Source organism: Seriola aureovittata, chromosome 12 (genome assembly GCF_021018895.1).
Source record: "Seriola aureovittata isolate HTS-2021-v1 ecotype China chromosome 12, ASM2101889v1, whole genome shotgun sequence".
In the NCBI taxonomy this organism is placed as follows: domain Eukaryota; kingdom Metazoa; phylum Chordata; class Actinopteri; order Carangiformes; family Carangidae; genus Seriola; species Seriola aureovittata.
The window spans coordinates 5803307-5825656 of record NC_079375.1 but is presented as its reverse complement, the minus strand read 5'-3'; the positions used below and the strand labels follow the sequence as shown (position 1 = coordinate 5825656).

General features: G+C 39.4%; 1 protein-coding gene across 1 annotated transcript in view; it reads right to left on the bottom strand.

Annotated features, from left to right (window-relative positions):
• LOC130178811 (contactin-associated protein-like 4) overlaps window positions 1-22350 on the bottom strand; it is a 102247-nt gene that overhangs the window by 54442 nt on the left and 25455 nt on the right. The window contains exons 3-5 of the mRNA XM_056391309.1: window positions 19017-19127; window positions 7128-7321; window positions 454-601 (exon numbers count right to left, since the gene is read on the bottom strand). Of these exons, the coding sequence (XP_056247284.1) occupies window positions 454-601; window positions 7128-7321; window positions 19017-19127 (453 nt within the window). The remainder of the gene's footprint in view (window positions 1-453; window positions 602-7127; window positions 7322-19016; window positions 19128-22350) is intronic.

The following is a 22350-nucleotide window of genomic DNA, read 5'->3' as shown; positions in this document are numbered from 1 at the left end:
AAAAACACAATGTAAACCGATAATTCAACATTATGAAAATAAGAAGGTTATACTGTGTGAAAATCAAGAAACAAGTGAACATAAGGCTCTAAATCATTATACAGTATCCAGAGGATACAAAGCATCACTGTAATTATTAAAGTGGGAATCAAGCCAATTAAAAGTCCACCATATGAAGCACGCACACACACACACACACACACACACACACACACACACACAACACACACACACACACACACACACACACACACACACACACACAGATGTATGGAAATCCTGTTACTATTAACAGTAGTTTGGCATTTGATGTCTATTGAATTGGTAACTTTCTCTTCAATTAATTAATCAATTAAAAATAATGTGGCTAGCTAGCAGTTATACATTCATATACATTACCTTTACTTACCTTAATTTACTGATAGTCACTCCAATAAATAAGATCAGACTTACTATAAGGACATCCGTAAGTCTCCAGCCTGAGTCCGATCCGCCCGCTGGGGTTCCAGTCCAGAGGAATGAGTCGGAGGAAGCGAGCGATCGCCGGCTGCTGCAGTTTGTACTGAACCACACTGTCTGCATTACTGTTACCTGGAAAAGACTGAAAACACACAAACAAGGATGACACTTTGACTATGTTCAACTTACATGAAAAGGCTATGAGACATGAATACCGCTACTTTCTTCTCACTTTCATCTTCAGTTCAGTGACTAAACATGAACTCTTCTGATATAAATCTGACATGAATCATTTCCTGTAGATTCCTGTTGATATTTTGCCATCAATAAGGAACGTATACACATACAGCACACAAACACATAGCCATTACTGCAACAAGACTAATAGTCGACTTTAACTAACATCAACATGCTAACGTGTTCACAATGACAATGCTAACATGCTGATGTTAAGCAGGTATGTTTGCCATCCTCACCATTTAAGTTTAGCTTGTTACCATGCTAACATTTGCTAATTAGCTAAGTATTAAACAAATGATTTCTTTTTTTAGGTATGACTTTGGAATTTTCCTTTACGTAGAAAACTAATGTATCAACCAACTGTTACCTTTTAGTGATTAAAGAGTAGATATAGACAAGAAACACAAGGAAAGAGAGCAGTATACACAAATCAACCCAGGAATGCCACCTGATAAACCAGACAAAATATAACTTTTAACCTGATTATGTTGTTAGATGATAAGTCAGGGAATCACTAAAGCAATTCATCTTGGAAGGGACCTGTTTGTCAACTACAAATGTCAACCTCATGGTGGCGCTAAAGGAAAATTTAGGCATTCACCATTATCATCTGGGGACCATGAACAGTCTGTCCAAACTGTCATGGCAACCAATCCGATAGTTGTTTAGTGGTGGATCAACCATCTGACAGTCTGACATTGCCACCTGTAGTTACGGTGCATATTGTGGCTATATAGTGGTATTATGGATACACCAGACTTTTTTAACAATATAATGCTCTTGATCAGCAATAAACAGTCTGTTTACAAGATCTGGAGAACGAACATGAAACTAGATGGGTCTGTTTCTTTCTGACACTGGGCTTAACGCCTGATGGATCGCTCTTTTCATCTCTTTCCATCTCTCCCATCTGGCTATCTATCCTAATTATATCCCTCCCTTGAAGTTGACATGCAGGTTAACTGGCTCTCCCACTGCTGAATAAAAGCTTAGACACATAATTAACTTATTAATTCCTCTGGAATCATTAGAGAGTGGAGCTGGATCTCCTCATATGATGAAAAGAGATACTTGTGTTGGGTAACTATAATAATAGTGTGTTTTATGTGTGTGTCTTTCTATGGCTGTTGGCTGTATGGCTGTTTGATGGTTAAGACTTGGTTAAGGTTTAGGTTAGAATTAGGTAGGGCTATAGGTTGGGGTTATTTATTTGTGAAGGTTAAGGTTAAGGTAAGGGCTTAAGGAAGGCATATGTTTGTATTACGACAAATGTGTGTGAGTGTGTGTGTTTGTGTCTGGATCCAGATTGTGTCTTTTTGTAATAAAAGCTTTTGTCATTCTTACAGCAACAAAGGACCAATGAAATTCACTCCCAGTTACACAAATGACACACACAAATAACATCAGACACGCAGCAACATATTATAACCCTAAAACCAGACAATGTGTGATTTTACTGTACATCAAGTGTATGTACTGTACGTATGTGAATATACAGTGCGGCAGGAACTCATCAGTTACATTCCTGGAAAGAAACACGACAGGAGTAACAGATGTTTTTTTCACACAGAAACAGCTAAATATCTCCCACAGTGCTCTGCTTCCTGTGTTCACACTATATATTGCGATCCATACTGTTTAAATAGTGAATTCACACATTAATGTTGTCAGTGCAATGTGTTAACAATGTCATGTGACAAATGTTTGACTCCTGTTGATATTAATGTGCATCTCATCCTCCCCTCAACAGCATCTTTATTTCAATTTTTGCCTGATTTCCAGTCGTTTCTTTATACAAAATGCTGAAAAATAAGAGAGAAAGAAGACAAAAAGAAGTTATAGTGATACATTAAACTTTTTTCTGTCAAAGTTTAAAAGAAAGAAAAATGGGAAGAAAAAAAGAAGAAGAGAAAAACTTCCCCTCACTGGTTTTCAGCCCAGTAAGCTGACAGCAGAAGCCTAGTATGGTGTGGTTGATCCACCAGCCCTGCCATCAACTTTCCCCTCTGACAGCCTCTCTAAGCCTGGCTGACTAACACACAGGAGTTCATAAACACTTTGAAATGTGAGTTTGATTGTGCACAGTTTATGTAGAGTGTAAGATCAACATGTTTTTAATCTGTGAGAAGCCGTTCTCCGCTCTCACAGAGAAGATCCTCAGTGCTGAGATTCTAGCTTGATTCTCTCTATATGAGGAAATTGCCTCAGCTCGGCTCCTAATCAAAAGCTCTTCTCTTAACTATTTCAATAAACATAGTTTTACTCTGGATGTGTCCGTGCTCTCTGTGGGTTAAGAAACGTGACTATTAATTAAACATATTTTGACAGGATTCATCACTGTTTGCTCTCTACACAAACAGGATCAAAACTACTCAGTATTCCAGTGTCTGTGCTGAACCGTGTACCACAGCAGTCAAACACAAGTCCAACATGACACTTGTGTTGAGAAAACAATGGAGGGAAGTGGGAGGTGATGCCTCACTGCCTCTGCTGCCCAACTGGATGATGTCTTTATTAATCATTTCAACAAAGGCCCACTACACTTTAAAGTCATACTTTGGAAATTATTTTTGTACAAGTACATCTAGCCTAAATTGATTAATATGTCCTTGAGTGTGTCCTCAACAGTTAATGTCTTGGCTAATTTGTTTCTTGTTAAAGTGAAATTTGACAATAAGTTAGCAAAAGATTTCAAAATATTTTGACATATAAATGTAAGTTCATGCTAACCTACGTTCAAGACCATTTCTAAAGTCCCCTCTAATTTGAGAACTGGTGTTGGCGGCCAGGAAGCTATTGGTTAACTAGCCAGAGCAACGTGTCACTGCACTAACAGGAAGTTGACCCACACTAACTGTGCCAGACTTGATGTTTAGTGATTCAGGACAGAACAAGAGTCATGCATGCTAACATTTGCTAATTATTACAAAACAAAAATTACTGCTGAGACTGGTGCGTTGATTATCATTATATATTACATTATGTTTGGTCATAAAGTATTGAACTCATTATAAACTTTTGACCTGAGGGTGTTACTAGATGAAAAGGCAAGAGACAGACATCCGCAGAGATGCTGCTACCATGGCTATCAAGCATTGAGCAACAAAAATAATAACACTAAGACTAATCATTAGTTGACGATAATAAAAAAAAAAAGAGAGAGAGGAAATTGAAGATGTAAGTGAAAGCACCACAACTTTGTGTTTTTATGTTTTTTTTCTAGCATACACACCGGACTTTATCCTCATTGATTTCAGCATCCGGTTGCACTCCAGACTGCACTGCATGGTCTCAGCCAGAAAAGTGCCGCTCGGCTGATCCTCTGTTCTGCTCTGTGTCCATCAACAGCAGCAGAAGTGTTTTGGCAATAGGTCCACACAGTCAGCAGAGCTCTTTCATTTGTTCATACATTATTAATGGAGAGTCAAAGGCTCCTGATGGCTGTGATTATCTCTGCAGGATGGACTGATCCCTGCAGATCAGCCCACTAAACACCACGTCCACTGTAAATATGACTGTTATAGTCCAGGAAAATGAGCTGTAATAAACCTGATGGGTGTTCATTTTTACATTTATCACCTACAGTGCAGCACACTTAAAGTGCTTCTGGTCTATTTGTGTTTAACAGTTAAAAATAAATGCACTGCTTATCTTCGGATTTGGCTCTGTCTTTATGTGTCCTGTTAAATTATATTGTTATAAAGGAACCGTTTATCACAGATAAGTCATATCTTCAGTGTCTTCCTGCCAGTGTGAGATGTTAAGGACAATACACTTTAGAGGGATAGTAAAGTAATAGTCTGTAATATAACTGTCATAATGATTTGTTCACTGTGAATTCAAACACACATGTATTTCTACAGTTGTTTGTTACATTATGTATATTGTAGTTTTCTAAGACATAGCTACATGCCGCTTTCCAGAGACAGTTGAGAATGTAACCACTGCAGTCTCAGGTAAATAATGTAAATAACTGTAACTGCAACAGGGCAGATTTTCCCAAGAGAAAGTCTTGTTTCCTATAGTACATATGTTCATTTGAAATTGTTTATGTGCATATTAAATACATCTGAAATCACCTTCTCAGTGAAGAAACACTTCTTCCTCTTGTCATTATCTGTCAAGATATTTGTCGTATTTAATGTCGCAGTAATCTGACAGCCCTCTGGAAAAAATTTTTTGATTTACTGCATTATAGAGGAACTTCACTCGACTTGACATCACTGTTCTGTTTTGTTACTGTCTGTTGTTGTTGAACAGACCCAGTATTGTATTGTGTTTACACAGAGCGAGAGACAGCGCTAAGTGAAATAAAATGAATTTTAAAAATGCAGTCTAATCATCGATTTCAAGGAAACAACCTTGAGCAGAGGCCTCCAACAAAAAAGAAAGCAGGGTTGTTTGGCACACAGTAGAACTTTTTTAATTTGTTTATTTGTTACTGCCCCAAGGTCTCACTTTTGAAACTATTTATTAGTGCCACGGGTGCTCAGCTCCGAGGCACTCCTCTACAGCTAGAATAGCTGAGTGGAGTGCCTCGGGGCAGTGTCTATTAATATTCTGTTTCGGGTTTATTATTCTTCCGCTAAATTTCGGCGCGTAACTCGTCCCGCAGCTTTGAGAAAACCCCGGTAATATATACATCAAAACGTGCGTCTTGATCCCGAAAGGGGTGCTATGACTTTTGGTGTTAAAATTCCAACTTTTCCCAAAGTTATTCCCAAAAAACTGGGAATAAATAATGCATTGGAAATGCATTGGAATTTTCTTTAGAAACCCACCTTTTTTCTACAAAATTGCACCTTTTTTCTGAGTCACCCAGCTCTCTCATACCTGCACGTAGAAATGTGATTCAAACTATAAAACGGAGGAAAACTTCTGCTCTCTAAAAAAGACAGGAACTGTTTTTACATAACATGTAAACTTTTCAAACTGTGAGCACTCAAAGGAGGAGTGCAAATCACTTTTTCTTCAAAGTTAGAGTGACAGCGTCAGTTGGCTAGAGTGCGTGAAGCAGTAAAAAATAACCTTTATTTTTATTTTTAACTCGAGTTCGCGGCCAAACCGTAAAAAGGAGACAAATAATTCTTTCTGAAAATGTAGACATAGTTGTTGGGATTCATAAAATGTAACTTTGACAGGCAGGGTCTGCACAAAATTTAAACGGGGGTGCCGAGTCCGGCAGCAATACCTGTCTCACTCTCATTGACACCTAATGTAATCGTCTTTTTTTTTCAAAAGAATCTCACTCTGTCTTCGCACTGAGCTTCCTCACTCATTTTAAGGAATATCTGAATAAAATAGAGACTGTAAGAAACTTCTGGCTTCAGTGTCTGGCACGGTCTTTTCGGTTTATGAAAAGAAGTAACGGTTTTCTCATAATTTGCAGTTGTTTGAAGCCATGTAGAAGCCAAATTCTGGGCAGATTTTCACATTGCCATGGCAACGGCAGCTCCTGACCTGTGTGCGTGCGTGCGTGCGTGCGCCTAGCAACCAGATAACCAACTCTCCAAGCTCTGCTAGCTTTACATTAGCCACATGTTAGGTCTTAAATTACATTTAGTTAGGTCTTAAATATGTAAGTCCATTTACTGCTTCCTTCGTTGCTTTTTTTTTTGTTTTGTTAAAAGAGTGAATGAAGTTGTGACGGTCTCCGCTGAGACAGAGGAGAGGAGAAGCTACTAGCCCTCTCTCGCTGTCACTTCTAGTCGCGTTGCTCTCCTCCCCAGTAATGTTAAATTTAGCACAGAAAAAAACATAATAGTGGTAATTTAAATAGCGGTTCATGGGATTTATTAACCCTCAGGGGTCCCTCTGTCCTTTTTTGGACATTTTCTTGACTTTTCTTTTTTGATTTGCTGATCATTTTGGCTGAAGGTATGGATTTCTGCAAGAAAGTGTCTTTTTTGACATATTTTTAAAATCTAATGTCAGTTACTGTTACAGGTCTATTATACACTGGTAACACATTTTGTACCCTCTGAGGTTCCTCACATCCAAAAAAGGACACACAAAGAAAATGCTATAAAATCATCATATATCAATATTTTTTTCTGCTTTTTTTGCATAAATCTCTTAAACCACTTCAGTTCTGCTCAAACCTACCAAATGTTTATTAGTTTTCAGGATTTTAACCCTTTAAATGCCAGTTTGAAGACATGTTGCCTCTTGTTTTGTCAAAAAAAACAACACAGAATATGAGATATTTCCCACATAATACATGATGGAGGAATGTGACATTGTTTTATATCAGAGTCTTTTATATCAAGACATTTCTCAAAACCAGAATATGATCAGGGTGACTTTTGAACACTGGAAATAAATCATGTACTCATCCCGGCAGTAGCCCCCGTGGCACTCAAAATTTCCCTGGAATTTTCTAGTTACACTATACTGTTTTGGTTCTGTACACTCCAATACGGACTCACCCCTAAACTGTCCTCCTGTCTGTACTGTTTCCAGTTGTGTCCCGTGTCGCTGAACATCAGCAGGTACGACGACAGCCAATCAGAGCTGCCGTATCGCCCCTGGGTTGCGACAGCTGTGATCTTTGTCCGCTCGCCCAGGTCGACCTCCAACCACTGATACCTGTCTGAGGTGAGAGGGGACCAACCTCCAGCTCCTGCAGAGAGTGAAAATTAAAGGTTAAAAAAAAAGGGTATAAAAGTAAAAGTAAGTTGTAATGAGATTTTTGAGTCACCAGCGCCTGTGTGTGCGTGTGTGCACGTGTGTGACGAATGAATTGCTTGACCTTTAAGTCAAACTTATTTTGTTGTAACAGAGCCAGAATAAAGCACATTTTTGCCAAGTACATACAACAGTTAAAAACCGATTTCAGTACAATGGTTGGACACCGTGTTGTGTATTTTTCTTGTTGTTCTGAAACACAGAATTGGTTTAATTTCAAGAAACTGCAGGGGTGTTTTTTTATTTAAAAATTTGACTTTAAAGAATCAGAGGCAGTCAGATTGCTGCTGTGTTATACAGAATTGTATTTATAATTTATAATTGTATTTTAGCCAAAGTACGTGATGGAATTTCATGAGTCCATTAAATAAAAAAACAATGAATAATAATGAATAATAACCTCCAAACTCCGAACAGTTTTCCAATTTACAAAACTGCAGCCTCCAAAACTTTCTTTGAGAAAAAGCAGTGTTGTTTAGCAGACATACTGGATGAATAGACTTTCTCACCTTCTCACTAACTTTCTCAGCACACAAATGTGACCTATAAGTGACCTCTGACCTCTGATCTTAACTGACACTATACAGCAATGGATTGCAGAATGAAATGCAGTGTACCCTCCTTGCTACACACGTTTACAAAACGTATTAATAAGACTGACATAGAATTAAAAAAAAAAAAATGTGAAGGTAAATAGAACAATTACCTTAGTTACTACTTAATAAGGCTGCATTTATTACTGTAAATCAAGCTTTGATAGGAATAACAGTGTTATAATAATAACAGTGTACCACTTTTTTGCTAATCACTGTGTCATCAGTATGCAAATATTTGGTCATGAGCAAAAATACTGGACAAAATTTAACCTGATGATGTTGCACGATGAAAAGTTAAAGTTGGGTAAAGTCCTTACAGTTCATCCTGAGAGGATCATGAATGTTTGCAACAGTTGTCAGGACATTTCACTTGAAAACACAAATGTCATTGCCAGAGCATCAAGGTAGGTATTTCACAGGTTGGTGAAACTTTTATCAGATCACCAAAGTCAGTCAGATTCATCCTCTGGTGACCAAGAATGTCTGCGCAAAATTTCATGACAATCCATCGAATACTTGTGGTTAAATAAAAAACATCCACTGAACAGTTGAATTGCAAATGAAACAATGCAGCTAATGTTTAAAGATATCACTGTCCCTCATGCTATGTTTTCTATGTATACTTCATAATGCTTCTGAGGCTGCGGTCTAACACTGACAGGAGAATCATTTCATTCTTTCTTTTACATTTTTTGTGTATGTATGATTTCTGCTCTCAAATACTGACATCCTCGTGGCGAGATCCTCAACTATCCTCTTTGAGTTCAGTGCTGAGATGTTTTACCAGAGTTAGTGTAATATTATTGTGCGGCCCCTTATTATATTTCCCAAACAAAACATCAACAAGAGGTCGTGCATTGCTTAGTTGCACAGACTGCAGCACCATTTTCATCCTTTTCCAGATATAGCCTTACTAAGAGGTTGTGGCGTGATCTATTGATTCGTTTTACAGTTTGCCTGCAACTCTGCACCCTTTGCTATATAAAATATCATCAATGAGAGGTTGTGGTGCCAAGCATTGATTAGTTTTACAGTAGCCCTGCAGGTTCCTTTCCCATGTTACATATCACCACTAAAGAGCAGTGTTGTAACATATTGATCGGTTGTGCTCTGGGCCAGTAAGCTGAGAAAATAAAAAGAGGGCGTTCAAAACATGTTGATTAGTTTAAATAAAAGTGCAGTTTTTCAACAGGTTGGAGGCATTTCCTCTGTGTAGCACTGTATAGTACTAGTATTGCCTAATGTGTCCTATCCCCCAAAATACTTTGAGAAAAGGCTGTGGAGTAAGTTATTGATTAACCATATACAAGCTATTTGTCATTAAACTTGCCTCTGTTTTCAAATACAGACTGAGAGAGAGGTAGCCAGAATCTTAGTCCACCCCCCCCACCCCCCTTTTTTTGTGTGTGGGAAAGTGCTTTGTCAGGCCAAAGCGATGCCTCAGAGCTCAAACACCAGATGGACGCTTCTGAAGAAGAGGGCTGCTCACCTATGTCCCACTGAGCACACACACACACACACACACACACACACACACACACACACAAACACACACACAAACACACACACAAACACACACACACACACACACCACACACACACACACACACACACACACACACACACACAACACACACACACACACACACACACACACACGCGCGCACACACAACCATCCGTACAGTAAAAAAGAGAGCAGAGACACAAACATTGGACGTGGATAAGCTCCTGGAAAGCATTAAAAAACAAACAGTTTAAATGTCACTTGTCCTCATGTTACCTTGCTGTTGTCTGCTTTACGCTTTACCAGCGGAAAACGAACATTTTGAAACAAAGCAGCAAACAGAATTTATCATAAGCCTCCAGGGGACAGTGCTCGGTTGTTCCACTTTGGTCTAAAGGCTGAAGTCACAACTGCAAGCCATAAGATACCCTTGGGTCCAAAAAGTCTTTTTTGTGTCATTTGTGTGGTCCAGCAGTCAGAACAACACAACAGATGCCTGCATCTGGGCCCAACAAGCACAGATCACAGGGACGTGTAGAAGCTTTTTCAGCGAATGCACTGAACATTGATCAACTGGTAAATTGAAAGTTTCACCTTCAAACTCACCCTAGTCTTTTCACCATGATTCTCAAATACCATGCATGCATCAAGTAGGCTGCTACTGTCACTGAACCAGTCTGGCTTTTCATCTCACGCTCAGTTTTACCAAACTCCTCACATTCTGTTAAAATTCTCCTCACATCTGGATGGAAACTTGACTCTTGTCAACTGACTGAAACCTCCTTTCCAGCACCAGCTGGCTTTGCCCCTCTTTCCTAGCACATTGAGCAGTGTGTTACTGCAATAATATGAGCTTCATAGATTCACAGCACTCACAGATACAAAAGACAAAGACCATGTAACAGCAATCCCCTGGTTCAAGCCCACAACAGTTACTTTTAGTAAGATGTCCAATAAAGAAAACATGCCAAAAAAACATATAGATGAATAAAAATTAAGAGGAACAGGTTCACATGTCAAGGTAAACTGTTTGGTCCACTACATATTAGCTGCTGGAATCTAGCCATAGGAAAAGGTCAGTGTTATCTGATTTGATATGATTGTGGTTAAATCTATCGTAGCTCTTCATTTGTATGTTCAAGTAAAACTAGTTTCTCTTTATCTGGAGTGTGGGAAATATGGTTTCAGTATGTCCTCTCTTTTCTTTCAGTCAAAAAGGGGAGTGAACAATGTGCTGTGGCAGAAAATCACTGCAGTGAAAATGAACCAGTGTCGCTCCGGTGGCTGGTGGAGCCTGATCTTTAAAGAGCTAAAGGCCAAAGCTAATAAGTACTTGACTAACAGACGTGTCCAGTGACAGCAGAACGGAAAAGAGCAGACACTCTGACCTTTACTCATGAAGATTAGACTGTAGAGAAAAAAGGAGAAAAAGATCAGAGGAAATGACTCAGAGGCCGAGAGGGGTTGCGATTTACTGTGTCCACCCTGTCAGTATAACTGAAACAGGGGCGAACTGACGGCTGACGCTCGAAACACTTCCTTTCACGGCTGTCGCTTTAAATCAAAGAGATCTCCCTGGTTACTCTCTCCCTCAGTGTCTATCAAGGAACTAGATCTAACCATCCACTGGGAAACGTACTTACAGTTAATGATAGAGAGTGTGTATGACATCACTGATCTGCCAGACAATTACAAGGCCAAACTCTCCTTCAGTTTTCACCAGTCAGGGGACAGTAGGTGGTTGCCAGTGGCGACACGCGGCTCATTATCTGGCATTTCTCGGCTTTGAATAAACCAGCATTTTAACTTGCTTTTCATTTCTGAATTTTATCAGACAGGCTACATCCAATTTCACCACAGCAATTACAACAACCATGTCACATTTGAGTAGTGCCACTGTAAGACTGACACTGTGTTGCTAAATGTTAGCAATTAGCTAAACCAGCCAATGGAAAATTACAAGCACTGAGCGCTTGTTTCCTACTGCACAAAAAGCTGAGCGCCGTGCTGCATTTTCTCCTCCATTTTGGATTATCTTTCAGTTTGTATTGGTTTGTCATTATTTCTCCACACAGCTGAATTTAAAATTCATGATTTATATTTGTACTTCACTTGATTGTACCATAGCAATGTAGCCTATTCATGTAGCTGCTGCAGCTATACTGTTGACACAATGACACCTGCTCTGTCTCCCTTTCTCCTGCATTCAGGGTGCTTTCCCTTCTGGTAAATTATGTTTGCTCCCCTCCTTGCTCCTTTGCGATCTGGTCCTCCATCACTGTGAATGTTACAATCCCTGAAATGTGTCTCAGAGGAGACGAGGAGTGAGGAGAGAGGAGGATCCCAGAGGAGCTCAGAGCAAGGACTCACAGGCTTTGTACCAGAGGGCAACAAAACCCTTTGATTGGAATCTGTTTATTGATTGGTCAGCTGATCAGATGGGGTGGGGGTGGGGGGTGGGGTTAAAGGGCTGGTCGAGCTGTGGTGAATTAACATTGCATGATTGAAATGCTGCAGGCAAAACACCTGTAGAAACAGGAATGGGACTACCAGCAGCAGCTATTATGTTATTAATGTTTATTCATAACATAAAAACTATCCGTGTGTAGAATCTGAATCATGAAGCTTTGCTTATTTTTTCCTTCATAAGCCAAGAGGCTTTTCTTTTCTTCTTCTCCTCTTATTTTTCAGTCCAAGTTTATCTTGGCTGACTCAGAAAAAAAAATATACAGATACAGTGTTGGAGCAGAAGTCAACAGGCGCCAGATGTCCCCTTTGTTACAGTCACTTATTTGTCCACATTTTACATTTGAGATGCTGTCCGGCATGACAAGTTACTGTCTCTTTGAAGTTTGTGAATATATGTCTTCTGTCCTCACATCTCTCTCTGTCATCCTCGCCGGGAGGAGCTAATACATGAGGAAGAAATGTGAGTGAGGGAAGCGAGGAGGCGATGGACGTCACCCTCAGTCCAACAAACCTTTCTTCCCCAGCCCTGGCATCTCATATGACGCTCTAAATCGGAATGACAGGATTTAGAGATATGAGATGCCAGGGCTTGGAAGACACCACCTGTCCACCAGAGGCCCTCAGTCTTCCTCACTTTCCCAGTCACCTGATCACCATACCCACCATGCACACCTGTCCCTCATTGCCTAGATGAACACACCTGTGCTTTGTTCACTCATTAGGCCTCAGTATATACATATATCCAGTATACTCACCCGGATTCAAGTGTTGCCCAACTGCTGTCGTGGTTAGCTAGTCTTGTTTATTTTTGTCTGCTTGTTGCTGACTGCAACTTTCTACCTGTCCCTTCTCCAGCTTTGTTTACCTGTTCAGACTGTCTTCATGTCATGCCACCCATAAGCCTGTTTATTGTCCACAAATTTAAGTTAAGTCCATTTAATTCAACTTGCTCTGCCAGTGGGTGTCTGTATCTGTATTTGGTTGCTCTTCTCTGTTGCCAGCACCATGCACCACTTCAGAAATTTAAATATAAATTGGGCTATGGTGGCTGTGGAGATCCCATGTGGCGAGCACAAGAACCGTGACTGTTGTGTTTTCTCCTTCAACTTTCACCTGCAAAGTTTCAGAAAGGCTCGATAATCTTCTCCTTTTCAATGACACAAGACATTGTTTCCACAACAAAGTCCAATTTCCTTGACTGAAAGAATGTTAACAAACTACTTCAGGCTATATAATTATACAGCAATATGACTTGCTGTACAACATATCCAGTGTTGCAGTGGTTCTACTGATGAGCAAAATCCAACACTGAACTAGAAATCACTTCCCACGCTTCAGGCATGATAACACAGAAAAACAAATGCTCTTTGTGTGCCGCACTTATTGACTCAGGTAGAATCATAAAGTTGACACTGGGGAAATAGGACCATGGCATATAAATTAAAGCCAATGTGCTGGCTTGTATAGAAAACAATGCAGCCTGCATAAATTGCCATTATACTAAAAATCCACCCTATCATTGGAAAAACTATCAACATCAAGGACTTGATTACCTGTAAAACAAAAACATTTTACATGATACGATGTCCACGTGGTAAAATAGGTGAAAGCTCTCGTAACCTTTAAAAAGCATATCACTGAGTATTGACGCTCTATTAAGAGAAATAATATGACTCGTCCTGTTGCAAGACATTCCAATGAAAATATGAAAGGATGATTCATCTCTATTCTTTTTGGGCATAGAAATAATTAATCCCAGCCAAAGAGGAGGTATTGTTGATTTTCTCAGGAGGAAGAGGGAAGCATTTTAGATTTTTTTTTTTTTTTTTTTCTTAAAACTTTATTTCCATGAGGCGCGAATGAGCCAAATAATAATTATTAGACAATAATAAAGTTCTTCTGTATACTGACAGTGTTTGGAGTTGCAGCTCTGTAGAAAAGAACGGTCGCAGGTGTTTTGACAAACATCATTTGTTTCATTTCTCATTATCACATGCAACACAAATTTCACATTATCGCATGTTCAGCTCACCAACTGGGCACTCACTAAGAGATCCCTCTAGATTATTGGCAATTCATCGGAATTTATTCATTGTAGAATACTAATTGATCACTCTCTACTTTCCCTACAATTCACACCACCTTACATATCTTTTTTAGGAAATTTCCAATAAATTATAAGAAAATTATTGGGAAGTTACGGACCAGTAAAATGCATTTAATTTATGTAAATGCAATTAATTTATGCCTGTTTTCCCTTAAAAGTCCCATCATCAAATACTGTTAGTATGATAATAAATAGCATGATATATAGATAGGTATAGTTGATGAAGAGGCAATTCTTTTCCACAAAACAAAAAACTAAGTAGGCTACCTTGAGGTGGGTTTAACCTCTCACTTCATCCCTCATACTTCAGTAATCCACTTCAGCTGTAAGGACTCTGACACTTGAGACCAACTCAATTTGTCTCCGTCTTGTTATTAGAGCAGTAGTGTATGTAACAGGTAAAGACGAGAGCTGGTCAGGCTGCACAGCTGTCCTTCTGCTTCACTGTTGAAGGGAGACCAAGCCTGACATGAGGCCGCTGTGGACAGCAGCTTCACTATATAAGGAGCAGATGGATGGATAAGTAAAGAAAGGACTGCTGAATCATTAATAATGCACCGAAATTCCACCTGACAGGTACAGAGGACAGAAGGGAACATACAAAGAGAGAGACACGGGTAAAATGAAGAGTCAAGTGGGAAGGAAAAGGCCGGGCAGGCAGCAGAAGAGGAGAGCTGTTGTAGTGAGAGACGGGTCGAAAAGTGAAAAGGCATTGTTACGCACAGACTGGCAGCTGAAAGGAAAAGAAGAGACTGTTATACCGGCCTGGAATGAGAGCTCGTAATTTGAATGAGAATAGGAGCAAGCCTGGACGGTAATATCAGCAGCTCGATAACATGTCAGATGGACAGGGAACCTAATGGGCCCGATGCTGCAGCAGGCTGGGAAACGTCAGACATCTCCTGCAGGCAAAGCGCAACACATTTCCACTCCAGTTTCAAGTTTAATATTGGAACTTTGTGGAAGCAATAGAGCGCACAAGGAACACACACACACACACACACACACACACACACACACACACACACACACACACACACACGTAAATCAATACATGAATAGTTGGCAATCCATACACACAACCAGAACAGGATCCAATTAAAGTTTAATTCCACTTTTAAATCTAATTCATTTAGAGAGTGATTACTGTTCCGCAATAATTCTTAAGTCTATCCAACATAATTGCACAGACATCACTGATAACTGTCAGTGTTGCCTGAGAAAAGGAAACGTTTAAACATGGGAGACCGCTATTAAGTTTTGGCAAGAAGACTGAGCTGACTGAATTAGTTCCCGCTGATGAAAATGTGACGGTGGACGGAGAGAAACTAACTAATGAAGAATAAGAGACTGAGGATGAAAACAGAGAGAGGTGAGGAAACCCAAATAGTGAGTAATTCATCCTGCAGGTTGTCAGTAAAAGAGACTAATTCATCTCCAGTCTAGTGCCTGCTAGAACCAGACGTTCCTGGGCCCAAATGTAAAAATGATGTGCATGAACAAAATATTGAGCGTGCCACCTTTTCAAAAGAAACTGCTATGTATAAGAAAGTATATGTGTATATCTCCACGCATGCTTTACCTCAGACATAAACACATTTATCACACTGAGCTGAGCGCGATTAAAACAATGTGGCAAGAAAATTGACCTCAAAGAGGGAATCTGTGGACATTTCAGCTGAAGGCTTTATCCGTTCAGCATGTCATAATCTGTTAGGCACACCATAGGTCTCAACAATTTCCCACTAACTGGCACAGACTCTATCAACTGGCTGCGCACACTGACACATAGGCTGCTTTGGCTTCAGTTAGAAGATGATTCTGTTGGCAGCTGAAGGAAACAACAACTGTGGTTTATATACAGTCAAGCAAGGTGAAGTAGGAATGTGTTACCAGCCATTAAAGGATAGAGTGGGCACTGGGCTCATGAGTGTGTATGAGTGCAGGGAGGGGGGGCATTCAATATCATTAAGTGTCTTCTTAAATATCCACAAGTCAATAGGCAGCTGGACTTGCTGCTTTAGATAAAGATCAGCTGAGACTGAAACTGAGAATCTTCACAGCCAGTGCAGTTCTAACTGCTATTAATGCAAATCAAGTATTTTCTAAAAATGAAGTCATTTCGACTCTTTGTTTTTTATTCTATAGATCAGCAACCTTAATTCTTTTGTTCTTGTGACACACTGACACATTGAAACACACTGCTTTCTATTTAGTACATACGTGTTCCCCACGCTCTAGAGGTGAGCGGATGGATCCCAAAATATCAATACTGCAGGTACTACATCTTGTGTTTGAAGATCAATTCTAGAGTCAATAAGATTGATACCAGTTACAGTTTCTCTCTTCTATGTTGAACTCATTTCAGAGTTAAGATGCTGGGAAAAGACATGAGTAAGGGAATAATAATAATAGGGAGTAATAGAAGATTAAATGGTTGGTTTATCATTTTATTAATTATTAGTTGACCATTCATTGAGTCTTGAGTTCTCCTGCTTCACTGATCATCATCAGCATCATTAGCAGTAAATGTGTTAAAAGGGTACACAATTCTCCTCATCCTGTTAAGGGTCAAAGAGGTCATCTGAAAGGTCAAAGGGTTGCATGTGGGTTGAGTTTTTGAGTAAGGTGTCTTGTGTTCAACGACATATGTGTAAGTAGTAGATATGCAAATGTACGTCTCGTGGTTGTTGCTATTGGTTGTAAACAAGATGATATGTATCTCGACCAGACGTGTGTTCACTTCTTTTCCCCCTGTTCTTGAACTTGTATAATGGTTAGTCTGACTCTGTGTTGGTTGGACAAGGACTGATTATACTTGCCAACTTTGTGTTGGCCTTGTCAACCTTACTGATCAATAGTAACCTTTTTTTATTAATCTTCAGTCTGTGTCTTTGTTTTCTTTTTCTGTGTTTGTGTCCAGAATATTCACCACAATATCATAATGATATATCTGAAGCAGCTGTACCAGTCGTGCTGAATCATGTCAAACTTGAGAAATACACTTGCAGATAATCATACAATTTTGTAACTTCTAACGTGAAGTCTTCATGTAATAACATATACACTATATATCTGGCTCTTTGAGTCAAGCCTCCAGTGTGATCAGCTAACCAGTTTAAAGTCTGAAACACAACATGAGCTTAGTTTTATTGAGTGGGGAGAAACAGAGCTGCAGAGTTGTTGTTAAAACTTTTACCATGAACAAAATTTGGATTATTGTCCATTCTTATGATTGACTGACTAGGATGCTAAAGCCCACACATAAAATGCCTGCATTTATTTTGTAGGTGATATTTCAGGGCTCTGCTAATCTGTTCATTTAGCGAGTAAATGAAGTGAGAGTGCAGCAGCAGGAGATGGAAATGAGATGGAGACATTCGTTTATTCATCGATTTCCTCAGCAAATAGCTGGGATCGTGTGGGCTTTTCACGGTTAATACAGTTGGTGAAGAAATGTGACAAAACCGCTGCCAACAGCTCGAGCTGGGTTTGAAAAATGCTGTGGTGAGATGACAGAGTTATGACGCTGACAGCAGTAGGCTGGTCATTCATTACACTCAAAATCTTAACCCCGGCATTTTCTCATCTTGACATAATTGTGCATAATTATTGTTACTGAATTGAATGGTGGGTGAATCTGAACACAGTCAGTCTAAGGCATCTACATGTGTCAAAGCTGTGTTATGGCGGTAACTACACTACTGAATTTTAAGCAGAATTAATTGATCAAATGAGCAGTATTCTGCAGGTTCGTCTTCCATCAGTTTCCCAGGTAGTGAAAATCATTCAGATCCAGATTAAACTCGTCTCCCCCTCTCAGCTGATCCTGGGCTTTGATGTCAGGATAAAGCAGCGAAGCCTGTTCCCTGCAGAAATCTCCACAACAAACCGTCATCTTCATTTTGTCAAAGCCTCACATCAGCATCCAGCACAGGACTCCCTGCTGGGTTTCCATGCTGGACGAACAAACACCTTTCACATTTATCCTTCTGATATAAACCCTCAATACAAACGGCCCCTATAGAGAACAAAGACGAGACAAAGCAACTACTGCTTGTTCTCTCTTTTAGATTGTCTTGTCTCTCTGAAATTATTCTGATCCTCCGTCTCCCTCTAAACTGGTCACCTGTGAGTTACCTGTAAGTCTTTGTGAATCCACTAAAAACTTCTTCTATTCATTATGTGTTGTGATGGACCCCTGGCCCATCTTTGTGATTTCTGTATGAGTTATTGTTCTGTTCTCTCATTTGTGCAGCAGGTGCTTGGAGGGTGGAGCTATATATAATGTCTACAACAATAGCAACAATCCCTGCCATCTCGAAGTCCCCAGGCTAAAGGATGTTATACACCAACACTAGAATTACCTGCTCACGGTTGTACACCTGCACCAAATTGCAGTAAATAATCATAATCTCAATTAAATAATGGCCAGTGTTTTTGCAGAACATTATGAGGTCACAGTCTAGTTGACCATTTGGATATAAAATGTCATCACTTCATCATCTTATCCTGTTAGACATTTGTGTTAAATTGTGTCATAATTAGCAAATAAATTCTTGAGTTGTGGCCTAAAACATGTTTTTTGAGGTCACAGTGACCCTTACCTTTGACCTGTGAGCACCAAAATCTAGTCAGTTCATCCTTGAGTGAATGTTTTGTACCAAATTTGAAAAAATTCCCTCACGGCAATACTGAGCTATTGCGTTCACGAGAATGGGACAGACGGATGGGCTGATAACCCAAAAACATCATACCTCCGGCTCTGACTGTCGCCAGTATGGAAAGTGTCATAACATGACAAACAGGCATGTTGCAAATGAGTCATGTTAAGTCATGTGATGTAGCACCTTCAGTTATATCCTGCTGTACATTCTTTTCAAATCCAGTCCAACTCATCAAACACAACAGGATCCAGTCTATAACTCAGTCAGTCAGTGTGTTCTTCCTCACCTTCTCTCCTGTTGAGTTTGGCGAATCCCGGCGCGTGGCTGCTGGACAGCTGGGAGGAGCTCCTGAAGGACGATGGCGGCAGATTGGATACCAGCGGGCTATCACACACCTCTGTCAACCAATCACAAAACACACATATTTAGGGATTTACACTTGATTAATACCTAACCTGTTTGAACATAGAATTTTTTAGGAAATTCAGTTTCACTAACGTTATGGGAAAAGACGAAGTTGTTTTTGTAACCAAAAGATTTGAGTTTTCATTAGAACTGGCAAGATTGAAAACCTTTCCTCACTATATCTGACAAAGAAATCAACAAACTATTTCAAAACCATGTGGGAAAACTAAAGCATGTTTGAATGGTGTCTTTATTCCAAACAAGTTCCAGTAAAGTTGAGATTTTGGAAATAGTGAGTTTTCATCAACAGTAACAACATATTTTGTTAACTTTCACCAGCTCTCAGAAATATTACATCATTTCTCTTCTTGTGGTTACATTATTCCACATGTTAACATTCATTATTCAGAATTTACTATTAATAATTTATGTTTCAGCCTTTACCGTCTTCCAATTTCCCCATATTTTATAGGTCAAACAAAAATATTTAGATGAGGGTAATTTGAGAGAATCCACAGACATCTGTAATCAGGAAAAGTCTCTCACAGTGAAAGCGTCAAAATGTAAAAGCTCAGAAAAGTAGACATGGTTGAACAGAAGTACTGCAACACTTATCGTGAGTGATACAGCACGTAGAGGATGAGAAAAGCAGCATACCAGAAGTTATTTGGTGGGAGCATCGCATTTTTACTCTCAATAAACACCATTGAGTGGATAAGGAGAAGTGGAGTTGTATCATTGAGCAGCATGTTTAACGTCAACGAAGTGAAAAAAGGCTGTTGACTTCACATTCCAGTCTTTCATTGCACAGTAAGAAGTTCCCAGTGATACAAGCGTCCCCTGTTCGCATGACTCTAAACTTATTATGTCCAAAATTGTAAAAGTAGTTGGAAAGAAACGTCCAAACTCTTCTCCAGAGTGAAAAACAAAGCTGAGTAGTTAAGAGAGCAGAGATCAACAGTTAAAAACCAATAGGGATGACTAGAGCTGATACTTTGGTTGCAAGGCGATGCTAGAATTCTGAAAATATGACTTATTTTCTACAGTACTATTGGTACCAAAGGTAAAGTAGCTGTTGTAGGTAGTGAACATGTGATTGTTCTTATATAATAACCCTACAAGTGTTCCAGTCTGACATCAAAAGAGAAGCAGCACATTAAACAGTAACAACAACTTGTTGAATGGCAGCCATACTAATGGAAAAAAAACACAAATGGACTTATATTTTATATTTGTCATAGAAGACCAAAAGGCAGTGAGCAAACAGAGCCACAGAGCATTTTGAATGAAATGAGGAAACACCTCAAACATATCCAAGCAGCTGTTCATGGTGTGTGAGTTTCAGTTGATAACTTTGTATTAACAACATGTCAAAATGTTCATGTTAACATTATTGTTTGTGGATTGCAACAGCTGGTACTCACAAAGGCTAATGTTAGCTTGTTTAGGCTAACGTAGCGACAGGGTCCTCACAATATTAGCAGCCTCCTGTCATCATGTTCACTCTTTTAAATGAACATTTTCGTCGTCTTGTCAGATTAAAATGCTGCTTGCACAGACTACACGGAGATGTGTACATGTTTGTTAGCACACTCGGCATGTAGCAATGTAGCTGTTTTTTGCTGCGGTATTAAATTTGGTATTGAGAATTGTGGAATTTCAAATTTCTGGTATCATGACATCCCCAAAAACCAGACTGAGGATACCACATTATCAGACACAGCAGGAGATGGATTATTCTCCGTCTCTTACTCTGAGTGAAAAACTGTTGCATTGGTAAAAACAGCAGGACGGGAGCTCACTGATGGTGTGACATGAAAGTCTTGTGCCTCCAAATTATCCAAGCTTTTCAGGAGCAAAGAAACAGTGCACAAGTTGTTTTCAACTTGAGCACTGTACATTGTAGAGTTTATCCAGTGGAGTCCGTAAAGGATTTTTAATACCATCATACAACACAGAGAGAGAGAGAGAATCAAAGCACCGAAATCTGACAAATGAAAGTTTCACATGACAACAGTTTCATCATCGTTCCAATCAAGTCTCTTACTATTACAACATGAGTGGCAGAGCAGAGTCTAATCACTGAGAAGGAAGCTTAATGTTCCCCTGGTGGAAACAGGTCTTTCAGCTGTAATGGCACCATATTAGATGAATGAACAGTGTAATAATGTGCAGTTGGATGAATTAATGGTGTAATTCTGCCTAGATGGATAAATGAACATTGTAATCATGTCATGTTGTGGAGATGAATGGCGTCCTGACTGGCTCATTGCAGGTCGGATATTGATGGAGAGGGATCAGTGTTGTCAGAGGAAACCTGCATGTTCACACAATTTAATGGTTTATGGACGATCGACTGCAAAAAATAAACCCATTATATGTTATACATACCACAATGATTAACAGTAATTTAGCTTGTTTTAATTGGCGTATCCACCGCATTACACAGGAGCAGCTATTTCATTTGTTTGTTAAATTTACATTACACTGAGAAAACACAGTAAACAGTAAAAAGTCACAGTAGAAATGAATGTTTGTTTTATGAGATGTTCTGAGGTCTGAGCAGTGTAATTATATCTCACACAATAACACACACACACAGATTCATGAACATCAGCTCAATAAATATTCATAGTTTCCCTCTCCAGCTCCGAACTGTAAGTTAAAGCCAAACTAACGCTGCCTCCATCTGAAGCCTCTCTGTTAATGGATGTTGTTCTCCACCGCTGAGACAAGAGCCTATTACTATGATTCACACTGCGGTCCGATCTCGGCCCACAGCTCTGACAACAAGGCTTTAGCTTCGATTACTCTGTCAACATTAGTGTACTTCACCTCAACAACTCAAGGTCTTCATCTGCCTCTCAACATCCTCCACAGACTGATGATTTCACTTTTTAAAGAGGAAGAACACTCCAATTAAACTAGTGAATGACTTTGACTTCATTAGAGAACTACACTATTTACTTCTGTAACAAAAAGCAAAAAGAACATGTTAAAGATAAGTGATACTGATAGAATGTGATAGAATTAGGATGAACAAATGAGACACTTGATGAGCAATTATAACTATAAAGACCACATTATGGAGTTTGTCTCACTTCAAAATGATGGTGGTTAGTAACTTTCAGAAGGTTGGAAGTAACTTTTCCCTGCAGGCAACAGATGACAATGTAAGGTCAGAAAAATAATCGACTCTCAATGTTGGTTGGAAA